General features: G+C 46.2%; 1 protein-coding gene across 1 annotated transcript in view; it reads left to right on the plus strand.

Moving 5' to 3' along the window:
- The window catches only part of KALRN (kalirin RhoGEF kinase), an 816,446-nt gene that overhangs the window by 81,582 nt on the left and 715,317 nt on the right, over window positions 1-19,547 (plus strand). Inside the window, exon 2 of the mRNA XM_084807552.1 lies at window positions 13,300-13,527. Within this exon, the coding sequence (XP_084663678.1) occupies window positions 13,300-13,527 (228 nt within the window). The remainder of the gene's footprint in view (window positions 1-13,299; window positions 13,528-19,547) is intronic.

The following is a 19,547-nucleotide window of genomic DNA, read 5'->3' on the forward strand; positions in this document are numbered from 1 at the left end:
CACAATAAATCGGCCATGTAGAGTGGCTCCAGGTCTATTGCAGAACAAATCTACTTGACTTAAATCTTCAGGAAGGATTGAGCTTCTTTGCCAGAGAGATGTGAGGTCTATTACGCTCCTTTCAGAAATAGTGGCACACATAAGATGAGAGGCAAATGCATTCACTCACACCATGTGGGGGTGCTGCATATTGAAAGATTTATTCAAGCCATGTTCTTCCCTTTCTTTTTAAATTAAAAAATGGCTTTAATGTAATAGTAATAGGATTAATCTCGTTCAATGCTGGGAAATTGTTAACTATTTCAACAAGGGTTGTGTAGATTTAAAAACTGCAACAGCAAATTCCTTACAGCCAGTCTTATGCAGATTTGTGACTAAAGCCCATTGAAATAAATGGGACTTCGTTCAGAACAAGCATCCCTAGGATCAGGGTGTAAAAAAGGTAAAGGTGTCCCCAACCAGTCGTGTCCGACTCTAGGGTGTGGTGCTCATCCCCGTTTCTAAGCCGAAGAGCCAGCGCTGTCCGAAGATGCTTCCGTGGTCATGTGGCTGGCATGACTGAACACCGAGGTGCACGGAATGCTGTTACCTTTCCCGCCGAGGCGATACCTATTTATCTACTTGCAATTTCTTGCTTTCGAACTGCTAGGTTGGCAGAAGCTGGGACTGAAGACGGGAGCTCACTCCGTCACGCGGCACTCGGGTCTTGAACTGCTGTCCTGCCGACCTTCCAGTCTGCAGTTCAGCGTCTTAACCACTAAGCCACCGTGGCCCTTTTAGGATCAGGGTGTAACACATGCTTAAACTGTGATTTTTGTTAGCCCCAAAGCTGCTATTAGCTATGGATGGGAATAAAGAGGCATAGAACAGGCACCTGTTTTCCTCTCCCTGCCACAGGGAATAGCAGCTGGGGGGTGGGGTGAGTTTTGCAGCAGAGCCAGCTTGCACAGCACTGACTGACTGGCAGCTGGCTGTGTACAGCACTGATTGGCTAACAACTGTAGTTCCAACACCTGGAGCAGTTTACAGCATATTATATAATATGTCTGTGTGTGTATGTGTGTGTGAAAGATAGAAAGACTAACAACTGGGTATTCAAAAAATATATTTAAGCTAAATGTTTTGGCTTCTGCTCTCATCAGTAGCTGTGCTAATAAATGGATACCAGGAGTGGCAGTTTGGACTGTGCGTGTACAGTCCCCTAACTTATTGGTGTTGGGGGACTTCAACGTACATTCGGAGGCCATCCTCACAGGAGCACCTCGGGACTTCATGGAGACCATGGCCTCCTGGGAGCTGCACCATATTCTAACTGGGCCCACCCATGTAGCCAGTCATGCACTAGACCTTGTGTTTGTTTCTGGAGAAGCAGGGAGTGATCTGGAAGTCGGGGGTATATCCACCACCCCCTTGTCATGGTCAGATCACTATCTGGTGACGTTGGACTTCTCGGTTCCACAACCCCTCCGCAGGGGTGGAGGACCCATTAAAATGGTCCGCCCCAGGCGTCTTATGGATCCAAATGGATTCCTGAACACGCTTGGGGATTCTCTGGGGCACACCAACGGCCACTCGGTCGAGACCCTGGTGGGTGGCTGGAATACCGCAATCACTGGGGCATTAGATCAGGTGGCTCCGAAATGCCCTCTCCCCCTGAACAGGGCTCGGACTGCACCATGGTTCAATCCGCGGTTACGAGCTCTGAAACAGGAGGTGAAACGGCTAGAGCGCCGGTGGCGGAAGTCTCGCTCCAAAGACGATCAGACACGGGCTAGAGCTGTATCTTCAGCCTATCATGTGGCGGTGAAGGCAGCAAAAAAGGAATATTATGCTGCCTCCATTGCGTCTGCAGAGTGCTGTCCCAGGAGGCTGTTCCAAGTGGTCTGGAGCCTGGTCGGTCCTGTAGCTCCGGAACCACTGGAGCATTCTAAGGCCTCCTGTGAGGCCTTGGCAAAGCACTTTGCAGATAAAATTGATCAGGTTAGGTGTGTTACTCTGCACGCTATGGATACAGTTAGTGAGCAAGAGGCAGCCTGTGGCAAACCGGTTTTGTGGGATCGGTTCCAGCTTCTTCCTCCTGATGAAGTGGACAAGGTGCTTTCATCTGTAAGGCCGACCACCTGCTTACTTGATCCTTGCCCATCTTGGCTCATTATGGGCTGCAGAGAGAGACTGGGTGAGGGGATCAGGGCGGTGGTGAACGCCTCCCTTGAGGAGGGAGTGATGCCATCAGCCCTCAAGGAGGCAGTGATAAGACCGCTCTTAAAGAAGCCCTCCTTGGATCCTCAAGTTCTGAACAACTTTCGCCCAGTCTCAAATCTGCCATTTTTGGGCAAGGTGATTGAGCGGGTGGTGGCGGTGCAGTTGAAGGCACACTTGGAAGAAACTGATTATCTAGACCCATTTCAGTCGGGCTTCAGGCTTGGGCATGGGACAGAAATGGCCTTGGTCGCCTTGGTAGATGATATGAGGAGGGCTCTGGATAGGGGTGAATGCTCCTTCCTTGTTCTCCTCGACCTCTCAGCGGCTTTTGATACTGTTGACCACGGTATCCTCCTGGACCGCCTGGAGGGGTTGGGCATTGGAGACACCGTATTGCGGTGGTTCTGGTCCTTCCTCTCTGGCAGGTACCAGAGGGTAGCACTGGGAGAGGAGGTTTCGGACCCGTGGCCACTCACTTGTGGGGTGCCACAGGGTTCCATCCTCTCCCCGATGCTATTTAACATCTATGTGAAGCCGCTGGGGGCTATCATCAGGAGGTTTGGGGTGCGGTGTCATCAATATGCGGATGAGACACAGCTCTACCTCTCATTCAAATCTTCACCAAGGTTGGCTGTAGAATCCCTGTCCAAATGTCTGGAGATGGTGAGTGGCTGGTTGGGGTCGGAATAAGCTGAAGCTGAACCCTGACAAGACCGAGGTACTTTTGGTGGAAGACAAGAGGAGGCTAGGGGATGTTGACCTGGTGTTGAATGGGGTACGGCTACCCTTGAAAGACCAGGTCTGCAGCCTGGGGGTCATTTTGGACTCCCAGCTGTCCATGGAGGCTCAGGTGTCAGCTGTGAGCCAGACAGCGCTGTATCAACTCCATCTGATACGGCGGCTGCGCCCCTTCCTTCCTGACCATCTGCTCCCATTGGTAGTACATGCCCTGGTCTCCTCTCGTTTAGACTACTGTAATGCGCTCTGCGTGGGGTTACCCTTGAAGACGGTTCGGAAGCTGCAGCTGGTACAGAATGCGGCGGCTCGCCTGATTAAAGGCAGCTGCCGGCGAGATCACATCACTCCAGTGCTGAAGGAGTTGCACTGGTTACCAGTTGTTTTCCGGGCCAAATTTAGGGTGTTGGTTTTGACCTTTAAAACCCTATATGGTTCCGGCCCAGCCTATCTTAAGGAACGCCTCCAGCAGCACCAGACAGGCCGCTTAACAAGATCAGCCTCGGATGGCCTTCTCTCTGTCCCATCAGCCAGGACAGCTAGACTAGTGGGGACGAGGGAGAGGGGCTTTTCTGTAGTGGCCCCCACTCTGTGGAACTCCCTCCCTAGGGAACTCTGTCATGCCCCCTCTTTAATGAGTTTCCATCGTGCATTAAAAACGTGGCTGTTCAGGCAGGCATTTGGGGTGGGTTAGGGTATTTTAGAAAATGTTTTTATTGTAGAATTTTATTGTTTTATTGTATGTTGTACATCGCCCAGAGTGGCTGGGTGACCAGCCAGATGGGCGATTAATAAATTAAATAATAAATAAAATAAAATAAAAAAAATGCCTGGAGATGAAAGTTCCTTAGGAGAAAAAAACCAGAGGTACGCATGGTATAATGCTTATGAATTGTCTCCAGGTGAAGACCATTGGGACTAGGAGTTCTCAGTCTATAGATCTAGAATGATCTATATTGAATGGAGTAATGCATGAATGTTCATGTAGCACCTTTAAAAATAGTAAAACAAAACACAACACAATCCATTAGGTTAACCATTCTGGGATCATTGTGAGTCTGCAGTGGCTATCAGACAATCAGTGCTGAACAGAGCTAACCATGAGACAATTACCAGTGAAGGTGTAGGAAGAGGTTTCATCACGCAAGAAGAAAAGACTATTGCACATCACAACAACCCAGTTTTGTTTTTTTTTTAAGCCCTGGTTGTCGTGAATTGAGTGAGAACAAGCAAGCGTACTGGCTCCCACCACCTGATCACTCAGAGGGGCTAAGCAACACAGGGACGCTCCTCCTGTGGGTTGTTTAGCATTTTATATGAACCAGGAACTCTGGGTTGTTGGAGGAGAGACGAGCCAGAGTGACACACTCTTGCTCATTTACAACAATGCAGCGTTTTAAAAAACCTCTGGGCTGTTGTAATGTGCAAATTCAGCCAATGTATAAATACATCTAAATATACTCTGACTACAGCTGGAATGAGGGCCTTATATAGAGAACTGGATTCAGCCATAGTTAACTGCACAAGTGGTTGTTACGAGTGGTCACCCTTACAACTTGCTTGTAGTTCACTAAGCACCAACTCTGTAAGAGTTCATGGGACTCTCGGAGAGTAAGAATGACATATGCAGATGAGATTTTTTGATCTCCATGCATTCCAGGAATCACTCCAGGAGCCAGTTTGGGGATGCAAGAAGACAGTTACAACATCATTGACTTTTAAAGACTATAGATAGGAGAATAAGACAAGTGCAAAAGCAGTAGCTATAGTTCCTTCATCCATACCAAAACCAGTAATGTGTTCTAGGCTAGATGCTGGGGAGTGGGGGCAGGGAGGTTTCAGGTTTTACTAGCCATCTGGTTTACCTATTGGTATACCAGTGGTAATAAATGACTGTTTTCTCAACCAAATGACACCAGTGGGATTCTGTTACACCAGGGATATTTGGGTATACGGGCCCAAAGATGTTTCTAGTTAACAAGGTTACTGGTATTGACTTAGCTGAGTTAATAACAGATGTAGCAACCAATGTATGAATTTCAGTTTTTCCACAACACTGGGAAAAATGAGAGGTTCCATCCATGCCCACCAGACTAATGAGTCTCAAGTGTTTTCCTTCCATTGCAGACAAATTAAAGGGAGGAGGGGGATTTACCATTCCTTAGGCTTTATGCCATCAGAAGCCTCAGCATATCAAACCAATACGGAGTTTAATTATTTTTTTTGGGGGGGGAGCTTTGCAATCCCTATGTAGATGAGATCTTCAAAAGAGCTTAGCTCTGTGTTCAGGCATCTGCCTAAGTGTTAAGAGAGGAGCTTCCCACTGCTGAGCTCTTTGAAAAGCTAGTCTTACATGAGTCTCACAGCCTTTTGCAAGGGTGGTGAAGGTGAATTGACTTCAAAGGCCGCAATGAGCTTCAGTCCTTGTGCCTGATATTTTTCTGTCATACAGCTTGAAAAGTACATTTATTGGTGAATGAAATAGAACAGAAAAAAATACCAGAAGCACTTCTTTGCTTATTCAACCATGCTGAGAGAGATGAGCCACAAACATTAGATTGGTGCTCAATACCTTCTTAAAGGATAGCCATCATGTGACCACGCCTGGAATAGCCCTCCATGGGCCCTTTGAATCCAAGTAATTTTAGGTAATTTACAAATAGAGCAGGCTGTGAGGCTAGTTAGCTTCAGGGTCTCTTGAATGTGGCTGATCATCAAGATCCATTTCAGTCTGGATTCAGCCTTGGTTTTAGGTGAGATGACTTTTCCTAGCATGTAGATATGATGGAGTGCATCCCTGTTGCTTCTCCTGGACCTGTCAGTGACGAGGTTGCGAGTTGGAAGGATTGCTTTGCAGTAGTTCTGTTCCTACTTGTCAGGCAGGTTCCAGAAGGTGGTGCTGGGAGACTGCTGCTCTACCTCACTTGTACTTTCCTGTGGGGTGCTACACAGTTCTGTTCTGTCTCCTATGTTTTTCAGCATCTACATGAAGCCACCTGGAGATGTCATTACAGGGAGGCTTTCTTCACAAGCGATTTAGTGTGAAGTTAGAGCAGTTTGAGTTCCTTTGTGACGGATGATGTCATCACCAATCCGCTGCCAACCAAGCACGTCCCTCTTGAAAAGCCACATTTTCTGAAACTCCTTTTACTCTGACTTTTTTTACTGAAAGTGGCTCCCTGGTGGTTTTACCACAGTGTGCCAAGTAAGAAATAAATCTTGCTCCCCTGCAGTGAAAGGGTTAACGGCTAACTTTAGTAACTCACCCTAAAGTGCTCTTTCACTTCTCCAATGCTCTCTTAAATTGTTATTGAGATACTGTGCTTCTTTGATGTTCTGTAGTTTCTCTGTTATGTAAAGTCCCTTCTCCAGTAATGATCTCTCAGGTTTACCAGAGCTTCTCATTGTGAGCAGGGAGAAGGAGAAGGGGCAGGGGGGGCGTTTTGGAAGCAATAGGCAAAAGTGCACACATGGGAAAAATGGGGTGGCTAACAAGCAACAACTCCACAGCAGATTGCTGGGATGCGGCAAAACTGGGGTGTGGGGGGAGCCCTCGGGAGCCTTCGGATGCTGCACTGGAGAACTTGGGATTTTGGTTTCTTCAGGGAAATCTGCACACATGGGGAAAATTAGTTGCTGTCCATTCATAATAATGTAGTAGCAGGGGGGAGCCTGGACAGGGGCAGGAAACAAACCTCTCTCGTTGGTTGAGCAGCCCCTGCCAGTTCGATGATGTTCAGTTCTACTCCCCTCATCCCACCCAGAAGTATGTTCTTTTCGAGTGCTGAAAACCAGATTTTAAAGGTATGCTACACCTGGCTTATCTTGCTTCGTGTGTCCCTGACGGACCAAAGCTGATTCCATGATAATCTGGGTAATACTCCAACGCACTTCTCATTCCGTTGTCATGAAGATCCCCCCAAGATTTGGAGTTCAGTGTCATCAATATGTGATTGTTACACATTTGTTTCCCTTCCTTCCATCACATAATAGTGAGGTGGTGGAGTGCCTTTCCAAATGTCAGGAGTCAGTAATGGGCTGGATATGGGCCAATAAATTGAACACTGATTCTGGATAAAATGGAAGTATCAATGGTGGGAAGATCTCTTATTTAGGGGTTAGGCGGATGGCTACTGGATGAAGGTATACTTGCTCTGAAAGTATAACTTCATTGAAGACTTTCATGGCTGTATCTATGCTTCTTCATTCTTGGGTGGTAGCCAAGGCCCAGAGTGCCTTTTTTCCAGCAATGCTTGGTATGCCAGCTCTGTTCAGTGACAGAGACCTTGCCACTGTGGTATTATGCTGTATCCTGCATTAGTCAGGCTGCATTTGGAGTACTATGTCCAGTTCTGGGCATCACATTTTAAGAAGGACATTGACAAAGTGGAGTGTGTCCAGAGAAGAGGGACCAGGATCTGGAAACCAAGTCCTGTGAGGATCAACTCTGTCCTGTGAGGTTGAAAGAGCTGGGTATGTTTAGCCTGTAGAAGAGAAGATTAAGAGAAGACCTAATAGCAGTTTTCAAATATCTGAAAGGCTGTGATGCAGAAGATGGACAGAGTTGTTCTCCATTGCTACAGAGGACAGGACTAGTTGCAGGGTTATTGCAGGGAAGCAGATTTCAGCTAAAAAATAAGAGAAATATCCTATCAGTGAGGGGTGTTTGGATGTCAGGGTGGAAACTGAGCTGATAGAACCCCAGAGCAGTTCTGATTCTGAGGAGGATCAGCAATCCATGGGAGAGGAGCCAGCTCATCCCTCACAGGCACAGCAGCTGGCAGAGATTCCTCCTGCTGGCATTCCTGAGATAGATAGTGACCCGGGCAGTGAGAGAGTGCGGGAGGGGGGCTTGCTAGACACTCAACGCAGACACAGGGAGTGACGAGCGATGGAGGGCGTGGCAAGGAGGCGTAGCGCCCGTTTGGCATGCAAGCAACGGCCGCCTTCCGTGGACCCAAGAGAAAGAGGGAGGATCTCTCCCTAGCCCATAAGTTCAGGGTCTTCCCATGATTCTCCTTCAAATGAGGACCAACTGCCTACCCAGAGCATAGGCTACTCCGCTGTTCATTGCTTAGTCGCTGGTGATGAGCATCTGAAAGAGTCATTAAGTTGTAAAAGGATTAAATCCTTAAAAAGAATCCTTTCGTCTGTGTCTTGAGTTGGCTATTGGAGTGTACTGAAAGAGGCCGCTAGGGCGCTCCTGACATTGGAAATGGAATAGACTGCCTCAGGAGGTGGTGGCTTCTGAATCGTTATGCAGAGGCTGGATAGCCATTTGTCAGGGATGCTGTAGCTGCATCCTGCATTGCTGAGCCTGCACTGAACAGGGGACTAGACTATATCAGGGGTGGGCAACTGGTGGCCTTCCAGATGTTTCGGCCCACAACTCCCATCATCCGTCACCATTGGCTATACTAGCTCGGACTGATGGAAGCTGTGGGCCAAAACATCTGGAGGGACACAAGTTGCCCTCCCCTGGACTAGATGATCTCCAAGGTCCCTTCCAACTCTATGTTTATATGCCCCAGTAACTTCTAGATTAGATTACTGAAATGCACTCTATAGGTATGCCTCTTCCAGATTAGATTACTGCAGTGCACACTGCAGATATGCCTCTGAAGGCAGCCTGGAACCTACAGCTGGCCCATAATGCAGTAGCTAGATTAGTGGTGGTGGGAAGGAACATATTATATCTGTTCTAAAAAAGCTTTGCTAGTTAACAGTTGGGTGCCATCTAAATGGAGACGCTTTCCAGCATGATTCTGTTTTAAACTGGTTTTCAGGAAATAGGATTTGCTCCTTCAATGGCAGATGCAGCCACTTATGGTGGGGTATCCCCCTCAAAAGAACTGCCTTTGTGTGGCAAACAGGTGGAGCCTCGTGGCATCAACAAGCTCCCCCGCCCCGCTTCCTCGGCCCCTGTCAAAAGTGCAGTGAAAATCAATGCCCAGATCAAGGGAGAGGAGTGTGTGTGTGCACACACCTGCATGCACCTTCCTCTCTCCAGCATGCTCCCGAGCAGCAGGCTCAGCAGTAGTTGTGCCATGATGGGGGCTGTGAGTGGGCGGCGCAATGGAGGATCCACAGCGCCATTCTCTCCTGCGGTGGCGGCGCCCCAGGCTTCACAGAGGCCCTTCCCTGGAAGGAGGAGGAGGACAATTCAGCAGCTCCCCCAGCCCTTAAAAAAAAAAATTCCCCCTGCCCCCACCTCAACACTTCTGTAGCTGCGAAGGGGTAGAACCTCAGTGGAAGTCAATGGGAATTATTTCTGAGTTGACATGTTTACTGGGCTGTTCCCAGTGCAGCAGTGGAGATTTCAAAAGAACAGAAGTCATCCCAAAGTGCAGGCTCATTTGGGGAAAACAAAGCACCTTTTAAACTCATTAACCCTTTAGCAAAGCTCTGCACCTCCGGATAGGTGCAGATTCAGAACAATAGCCTTCCCCACCCCTCTCAGCTCTGTGCTGGGTAAGTGCAGTGCAACTCAATGAGAATTACTTCTGAGTAGACATGTTTAGCTGGCTAATTTCAGGGCAGAAGTAGAGATTTGAAAGGAACAACAGTCATCTCAAAGCACGGGCTCATTTGGGGAAAAAGAAAGCATGAACATCTGTGCAGCTGTGAATGAGTGAGGTGTGTGTGGGGGGAACAAAAGCAAAGGGACATCCGACAGTGGTGATATAAGACCCAAACACACTGCTAGGCATGCCCACCATACTGAGCCAAATTTATTTCAGGGAATCGGGGCACACTCTGCACGAACCGCATTGAAGGCTCAGCAAGAAGAAAATCCGATGTGAAATGCCTATACAAAAATGTGTATTTTCAGGCAGGAAACCATGCTGTTGCTGCGAAGTGGCAGCTGTATCATGCGACCTTTACATCTCTGAGATGCAGTAGGGCCGGAATAAATCGCTCATGTATCTGGGCCTTTGCTTTCCAAGCACAATTCAATGTGCTTTAAAACCCTACACTTTTGTCATTGAGTTGTGACAGTAATACAGTTCAACAAACAACATCATTAAACCAGAATTTAAACATCTGATATATAATAAATATTTCATTCCACAAGAGGCAGAGAGGGACAAAAGATAATTGGTAGGGCACATGCTTTCTATATAGAAGAGACCATATTCAATCGCTGGCATCTCCAGTTAAAAGAGCTCAGATAGCCAGTCTGGAAGACCTCTTCCTCTGACCCTAGAAAGCCAGTGCTAATTTAAATAGACAATACCCCGGACTGCTTTTGTGTATAAGATATCTCCTTACATTCATATGTTCTTCATATGTATATGGGTTGGAACCTGGCTATCTGAAGAATCATCTCCAGTATTTCTCTCCATCTGTGTTGCCATCCTTTGAGAAGGCCCTGCTGGGAGTGCCCACTTTATCAGTGATATGGCAGGAGGAAGTAAGATCTAGGGCCTTCTCAATGGTGGCACCCCACTTATGGAACACCTTGTTCAGGGATGCTTGCCTAACCAGCTCACTTACTAGTTTTAAGAGGTTAGTGAAAACAGCTCTCTGCCAGAGGGTATTTGGCCTTCAGAAGGTAAACTGAGAGTAAATATTTCTGATATCTGATTCACTCCTGCTGTTCTGCTGAATTGAAATATTTGTTATGTTGGATGTCTTAATTCTGGCTTTTTAGAGTAGCACATGATCAAGCACATGTCTTGCATGAAAAAGGTCTCAGGTTCAGTCCTCAGCACATTTAAATTAAAAGGATTGTAGGAAGCAAGGCTTAGAGAACCACTGCCAGTCACAGTCTGGGCAAGATGGACCACTGGTCTGTCACAATAAAAGAAAGCGTCCTATGTCCCCATAGAATTTTATTAAGAATAAAATGAATGGTAAACTGCTTTGGGAGCTCTGTTGGGAAGTGCTACAGAAATGTAATACATACAAAAATATAGATAATATATAACTCAAATATTGAACCAGAAGAAAAGGGTTGTCACAATAAATCACAGAGTAATTAATATAATGCAAAACTATATTATACTTTATTTGTTTTGCATAGTCTTGTATTGTATTTTATCTTGTACATAGCTTGAGAGGGCTCTGCCCTTAAAGGAAACCTAAAAATAATTTTGAATAAAATAAAATAAATACATAAATTCAATGTAAAAATTATGTCTCCCGGTCTCTCCCCCCCCCCCCAATATTCTGTGCAAACCTCCACAATTTGGTGGTCTTCATGAGACTTTCTGGCTGTTATAGATGAGCTGTACTCCCTCATAAACCTGTATCAAGGACCCCAGACCTGTATCTGGAAATTATTGGTAAACTTGACCCAAACTGAATGAAATATAAGAAAAACACAGCCAACTTCTCTAATAAAATAAGTAATATTTTAGGAAAGCTGCAGCAGGGCTCAAAAATGTCTGGTACTTGTTTCCTAGAAATTTGAATTTGCTGTATATAATCTGTCCTGTGCAGGTTTAATGGCTAAAAATACGAAGCTGACAAAACTATGAGGCTGGTACTTAGGATGTTCACTTCCTTTTTTCATCCTAAGGCAAAGTATCAAAAGCGTGGATATGGCCTAAATGACTCATCAAATCAAATTAACTATACCAGGGAGAAGCAGTATACGGTAGAGTTGGCTCTGAGCTCTGAAAATCATGGATTTTCTTAATTAATCCATCTTTATTAATTAAGGATTGGATTTGGTTTGGCCCATGGGCATCCTGCCCACCAGCATTTTCCCCACAGAAAACAATCCCCTTGTCTCCTGTGGGTGAAACTGCTCAGCAGGCCAACAGAAAAACCTTAGCAAGAGAAATAGGCCCGCAGGTTTTACATTCCCTATCCCTGTAGCACAATCAACTACATTTGTTCAGCCTTTCCTGAAGAGGAATGTATTCTATCTTTTGTTCCATCTTTTACACGCACGCACGCCCCCCCCGCCCCCAGCCTTAATAATAATTTTGTATCACCCTACTGGGAGGATACTGTGCTTGTTTTATGGCTTATGATGAATTGTCCCTTCGTGTTGTATTCAACTCCAAAACTCACATTTATTTATGGGAGCTTTTCAATTTACTCTGGGGGCATTATCAGTTGGCTGCTTTCGATTTTTAAACTGTGTTTTGGCTAAAAGGATTAGGATAAGGAAACATCAAGTATAGCATGGTGTCACTCAAACCCAACCCAGTGATGGATAGTTTGTAGCTGAAGCAATCAGAAAAGTGCTAGACAATCCACAAAACCAAAGAAAGCTTCAGAACCACTTACCCACGAGACTGACTTAGTTTGCATGTCATGTCCAATTCCTGAGTTGTTTAACCCAGGAATTGGCGAGATGCACAGGAGTGAGCAAGCGAGCATGCTGCCTCCCGTCCACTCACTACTTCATGGATTAACTCTGGTTTGTTTAACCCCAAAACAACCCAGAGTTTCCAGGTTCACACATCACAAAATGGGGCATTCCTGGATTGTTAATTGAAAGCAGAAGCGGGTGAGCAGGCAGGAACCAGCATGCTCACTCACTCCCATGCACTCACAAACAACCCATGGTTAACAAACCATGGGTTATTTGATCATGTGAACCAGGCTCTTTGCAGCAGAGATCAGCAACCTGGTTTAAGACAGTTTCCCCTTTTACAGTCATCCATCCACTGAGTAACACTCCCAGCTGATCCATTCTCCCTAGTAGTAAGCTGTTTGGAGGAATAAAGCGGAGTAAGGGCCATAACAGACATTATTTTGGATCAGGGTTGGGCAGCTTTGGAGGGTCTGGGGGCCAGTTTCCACCCCTGGAACCACCAGGCACCATACACAATATGCGCACATGCACGCGTGACACATACACAGACACACGCACATACCCTGCCTCCTGAACTTGCCAGTGCTGAATTGCAGCAAGAAAAATCCCGGATTTTTGCTTTAAAACAAGGCACGCAGGGAGTGTGCACTTCGTTTTAATGCCAAATGCAGGGTTTTCTTCTTCACTGCTTTGGCAGCAATTTGGTGGCACGGCAACAGCCAGTTGGCGGTGGCAAGGGCTGCAAAAAGGACGGGTGGGGCAGATACAGGGTTTGTGTTGCCACCCCTGTTTTAAATCCTAATCTTAGCAGATGCTGATCCAGCTTTTTTACTCCATTGTAGGCACAGGGGGGTTGATCTGGATCTTAACCCCCCCCCTTTACCCCCCACACTAGGGTCCTGATCTGGAACCTCCTGCACCTACTCTAGAGTAAAAATTGGAAGTAAGATGTTGGTGTTAGATGTTGTTTTAAAGTAATGTCTCTTTTGGCCTTCAGAATGGGGGGAAGCAGAATGAGAGGAGGGCAAGGTGAAAGTAAATTGGAAGAGGGAGGGAGAAGCTTTGACCCACCTGTGCTTCCTCAGCAGCCAGGGAAGAGAGCAGCAGGCCCCAAAGGCGAGACAGCAGAAGAAGCTGCAGCAGAAGCCCGGCCGAGCCCCGACTGCCACAACTGGTGGAGTCCTCCCACACCAGAAGCCAAGGCAAACAACGGGGGGAAGCAACTTCCAGAGAGGTATTCCAAACAGGGAAGACAACAAAGCCTGAACACCTTTCCAGTTGGCACCCCCGTATGAGGCTTGAGTACCCAAAGCAAGGTCAGCCACCATTTGGACTTCAAAGTGCCAGCACGTACACTAACCACGGGGATGAAGAGAGTCCTATGTGGGGGTTCTAGTTATTTTTTCCTTTGTATGAGGCTGTTGACAAACCTGAAAGTAAGAACATAGTGAAAATGTAAGGCAGCATTGAGTTTTATATTTTTGGACAAGAGCCTTTCACTCCCACATATGTTAAAAGTCTATCAAAATTATTATGATTTCAGTACAGTGGAAGGAAACTTGGTAAGACCCGGAGTTATGAAAGCCAAAACATGGTCCAGTGAATAGCGTTAGATTCGAATCTGAATATCTGGGTTCCTATCAGGCTAGTCTTCAGTGAGAGCCTGTGAGTTAAATTAGCCATCCTAGGCCTCAGTTCTCCCTCTGAAAAATGGGGACCTAATTCACACTATGAAGAAGGCCCAAGATCAGAACTGAGTGGTTTAATAGCAACAAGGGGAAGTGTTTAGGGCTTGCATAATATCTTGTCCCCACCATATAACCCAGGGCTAGGGCTCCAGATGTTTTGTACCACAATTCCCATTATGCAATTCCCTTTAATTCCCAGCATGGCCTGTGGCCAGGAATTATGGGAGTTGTAGTCCAAAATATCTGGAGGGGACCAGACTGCCTACCCCTTACCTAACTAAACAGGAATGTAATCTTTTTTCTTGGCATAAAGAGAACAGTGTGGAAGGAACCAAGTTCTGTCAAGACTGAAGCCATTCCTTAACCTTTGTATATAGACTTATCTGACAGTGAAAGTTGTGAATAATTGCCTTTGTTGGCTTCAGTTCTATTATTAGCCATCTAAAAAGTTCCCATGGATATTAATACTTGCAGTGAGTTAGCCCATGTCAAGAAGTGTTTCGTACCCCAGTCCTAAGCCATTTATGTGGAAGCAAGTTCCATTTAGTTCTGGCTTTAGATGTTCCCCCATCTGAAGCAAGAAGTCAGTGACAGGCCTATCCCGCATGAGAATAGACTTCCATGTTTAAATAACGCACACAGATTTGTGACTGGAGGTAGGGAAATGCTGATCCCTCTGGAATCTGGTGCCTGAAATCATTTCTTCTTGCTTCATAGTAGGACTATCTTGGATTCTACTGAATGAATCAGATGTACTTCAAAGTAAGGACAAGCTCTGGTTTAATGTTTTTAATCCATCTGAGTGTTCTGGATGATTCAAGGGCATCGACATGGAAAATTTACAAAGATGCTGCAGGAAGGATATAGGGATGCTTAAGACATTCTCCCCATCTGAATTTGTCCCCTTATTTGGGGGTTCTGAATCTCCTGAGCTTGCTTGCAGAGTGGCATTGCTGCATTAGTGATCTACCATTCTTCTCTGTTTATTTTATTTTCTGGAGTTTGTTCAGACTGCTGTGCACATATGCAATTTGCCACAGTTTTCAGTTTACATCTTTTCCCTCGCTGGCATTGATTACCAATGTGCACAAGCACATATGTGCATTGATTAAATGCTGCATGTGAACTGTAAACTGCAGCAAACCAGGCATATACCAGTTCCAGAACTAATTTTAGAGATTTCGTGATTCTCTAAGTTAAATAGGAAGGCAGATGGGGCAGAATGTGCAACAAAGCCAGCTCACAGGACAATAATAGAATGGGGATATCTGTAGGGATGGCAGAGAATTCCGCCACAGATTTCAGTGAGGCCGAATGCACTGGCATTCAGCCCCCCAAAATCCATGGCGGAACGGCCTGCTCCCCCCGCCCCCCCCGCGGATTCCCCCCGGGACGAAGCTTACCTGGGGCGGATGTTCCGGACGGCGGCGGCGGCTGGTCTTTTGACCGGCCGCCACGGCCACCATTTGCATCCTGGTCTTTGCCGTGATAGGTTACGTAAGTATTTACGTTGTCTATCACAGCAAGCCAAGCAAAACAAAAAACAAAAACCACCGGTGTACGCAAATGGCGGCGGCTATGCGGCCGCCATTTGCGTTCCCTATTTTTCGCCGTTTTAGCCTACGTAAATATTTACGTAGGCTATTACAGCGAAAATAAAGGGGAACACAAATAGCGTAGTGGGTGCTATTTGTATTCCTTTTTTTTTTGCCGTTTTAGCCTACGTAAATATTTACGTAAGCTATTACAGCGGGAAAAAAAGGAACGCAAATAGCGCCCACTACGCTATTTTCGTTCCCCTTTTTTTCGCCGTAATAGCCTAAGTAAATATTTACGTAGGCTAAAACGGCGAAAAATAGGTAACGCAAATGGCAGCCGCCGTAGCCGCCACCATTTGTGTACGCTGTTTTTTTTGTTTTTTGTTTTTTAGGTTGCCGTGATAGGCTACGTAACTACTTACGTAGCCTATCATGGCAGCCTGGCTGGACGCAAATGGCCGCTATGGCGGCCGTCATTTGCATCCGCAGCAGCCTGTCCGCAGCCGGAAATCCGGCTGCAGATGGCCCTGGCCGGCTGTTCCGCGGAGCCGCCGCAGAGCCGGCCGGGCAGGATTCCGGGGGGGAGGACCGGATCACCTCCCCCGTTGTCGAGGATTCCGGGGGGAGGGAGGGAGCGCCTCCCCCCCACCGCGAAAAATTCCACAAAAAGGTAAGCGAGTTTCGTACATCCCTAGATATCTGCTCATCCTGAGGAAGATACTAGATTCCTGTCAGCTCCTTTTCACAGATCTTGCCTGAAAAATCCACATGGTTTTTTCATTCCAATGTAATTATTTCCATGTGCGTTAGTCCATGGGAATCACTCCAGTGCACTGCAGCAGCCAGCCATATATGAGTTCAAGCAGAATCAAGCAGAGTGCAAATGGCAGAGACAACTATCAAGGTTCCTAATTCCCTAACTTGAAAATGAACATCCGTGGTTTATGATGCTCACCTGACTTATGGGGTAAGCATTATGGCTGGAGGGGTCTTCTGTGCCTTGGGTCACAATCCAAGGCAGAGAAAAACCTCTCCTTTCTTCACCGCTGATCACATTCCCATTTACCTGTGTGGCTGCAACAACAATGGCAATGGCAGAGGACAGGGACATCTGGAGGCCTGCGAGTCCTTCCTTCCTTCCCCCCTCCTCTTGGACCCTGGGAGATGTAGCTTCTGCTATTGCTGCCTGTGCCTCCAGAAGACCAGATAAATAGGAAGGGGCAGCAGGAACAGTGTTTGGGGGCTTTCAGGAAGTCATCAGGAGACCATCATGGGGAAGGTCAAAGGACAAGGTTTCCAAATTCAGAGGGGCTCAAAAATGCTCTGTTTTCTTAGGGTTAGATCCTGCTTCCAGACAGTGAGCACTACCAAACAGAAGACATTGTACAGCAATTCTGTCTCTTATTTTTCCTTAACAGATTTTCTGTGGTAAGGAAAAAGATGGAAACGGTGGTAGGAAAATTCGGAAGGAATACAAGCGGAAGATGACATTGTCTGGACCCCCCATAAAATTCTGTGAATGAGACAAGGCAATGGTGCTATAAAAGCTTTGTCTGGAAGTACCTACACTCATACTTAGAGTAGACCTGTACAAATAAATGGGATTCAGTTAGTTGTGAGTAACTAAAGTCCTATTGATTTCAATGGGTTTATTCTAAGTGTGAGTAAGACTGGATCCAACCCCTCATTTTTTAGGAAAATAGGTTGGTTTACTGAGCCCAGTCCCAAATCAAATCCAGGATGGTTTGCCCCTATCTAAGTAAATGATGCCAAGCATAAAACCCCCAAAGCATCTGAAATATCAGTAGGCTGTGTAGTTCTGGGTTGTACAGAAAATGGATTTGTTGGAAGAGCAAATTGTTGTGATTTATTTGCTCCTCTGTGCTTTTAACACAGATATTGATGATTAACTCCTAGAAGGCACTGACTTTCTTATGTAAATATTCAAACGCAATCATGGCTTATTAGGCAACTGAAATGTTCCTCCCTTGGCAATTAGCTCAGAGTCATTGTTTTCCTCCAAACACAGGGCATGCTCTGTAACACTGGTGTCATGAAATCTTGCTTTCCTTTTGTGCTATCTTTAAATTCTGCTTAATATTTAGAGGCCACCTTTAGTTTGAGCACTTCTTAAGAGGTTAATCTGAGCTAAGGTAATTTAAATATTGGCAGAGAGTTGTAGATCAGGCGTCCATAAAACCTCTGTGCAACGTGAAGAGGTTCATTTTCTTTTGGCTAACAAAAATAAACAGCTGCGTCTCCCATATGGTATTCTCTTGTAAAATATTTACATCTGAAAGGCACCTAGATCCTTACTGAAGACCACAGTTTAAACAGTGTGTGGTGGGCCGTGGGGGGGGGGGGGAGGGAAGGGCGAGGACCATGCCTTGCTGCTAGCTTTGATAGTAAAGCCTCTTAAGCACACACCTTTCTGTTTTTCCCTTTCATGTTGTATTAAAATAGGGGCCACATGAACCACCTTGGGCTCACACAATAAAGTGAAGTGCACTTTCCCAGCTTTTGCAGATTTGAAAACAATATGCAACAAAAAGAGGCCGAAAAGTAACATGGTTGCTGGATGTGTGTTTTGCTTTGTTTACAACTAGGGTTCACCATTTCAAAATGAGAATATCCTCAAATAAATGCAAACATGCTCTACCAGCTGTGGCTTGGCATCAGCCATATAAATGAAAATGCTGTACAAATCATGTTACTGTAGGGTGGCAGTGTGTTCTCTTTTACCAAGAACAGTCCTCTCTTTGAAGGGCTGCCAGAGGACAGTCCTCTGTTTAGAAGGCATCCTCTGTTTGAAGGGCTGAGTCCTGTCCAAGCCCAAGTCCAGTTTAAAGATAAAGAACCATCAGAAGGGAGAGCTGGGCCTTGACGTTGCCCATCCACAGCACACCTGGATAGCAGACTGAGCAAGGCACACTGGTCACAGCCTTCCACACTATGGTGAGATATACTGCATTTCTATTTAAATTATTATATATTTCTAAATTTGCAACTATACATATAAATTAGGACATGCAAATTTTATGGAAATCAGCATCCTCTTTTGTCCTCTTCTTTGGTGATGCATGTCCTCTTTTTTAGTGATTCATAAATGGCCACCCTACATTAATGACATGCTGCCTAAAATTAAAGCGAGGCCCCTCTAACTCTGGAACTATTAAGTGAAACTCTAAGACCTGAAAAATACACTACTAGTTCCTTTTTCTCATTATAGGACTTTTGCCTGTGGTGATTACATGCCCTCCAACCACTACATAGTGCTATCCAATTTGACTTCTATTCTAGTGAACCACCCAAAATTAATTTCAAGCTTTGTTAATATAAGGACATATTAGGGATGTACGAATCCCTTACCTTGTTCCACGTGGGGTCATTTGCAGTGGGGGGGAGGCGCTCCGTTCCGGACTTCTGGCCGCTGGGTTGCACAGGTATGCAAATGGCGGCTGCCACAGCTGCCGCCATTTGCGCCCCTGTCTTTTGCCGTATATATATATATATAAATACATATTTATATATATATATATACATATACATATAAATACATATATTTATGTAGCCTGTCACGGCCTCCGCAGGGAAGCAAATGGCGTCCCTGCGTTAGCCGTGATAGGCTATGTAAATACTTACATAGCCTATCATGGCCATTAGACGGAATGCGAATGGTGGCCGCAGACATGGCCGCCATTCACGGAGACCTAGGGGTGCACGAAAGTCACTTACCTGGTCTCGCAGCTTGCTTCGCGGTGGGGGGGAGGCGCTTCACTGCTCCCCCTGAAGCTCAGGCCGGGGGGAGAGGCTTCCCTCCTCGCCCGGCCAAAATTCAGGCCCGGGGGGAGGCTTCCTGCCTCGCCCGGCCGAAATTCAGGCCGGGGAGGAGGCTCCTCGCCTCGCCCGGCCGCGAAATAAAAAGTTAAAAAAAAAAAACGCCCCTGTGATAGGCTACGTGACGATTTACGTAGCCTATCATGGCTAGATCTGCAAAGTCAGCCGTGATAGGCTACGTTAATCGTCATGTAGCCTATCATGGGTGACTTAAAAAAAAAAAAATGCGTACGCAAATGGTGGCCCCCATAGGGAGCCGCCATTCGCGTTCCA

The sequence above is a fragment of the Heloderma suspectum genome, chromosome 1 (genome assembly GCF_057233095.1).
Source record: "Heloderma suspectum isolate Gila_16-S chromosome 1, 16-S_ref, whole genome shotgun sequence".
Taxonomy (NCBI): Eukaryota; Metazoa; Chordata; class Lepidosauria; order Squamata; family Helodermatidae; genus Heloderma; species Heloderma suspectum.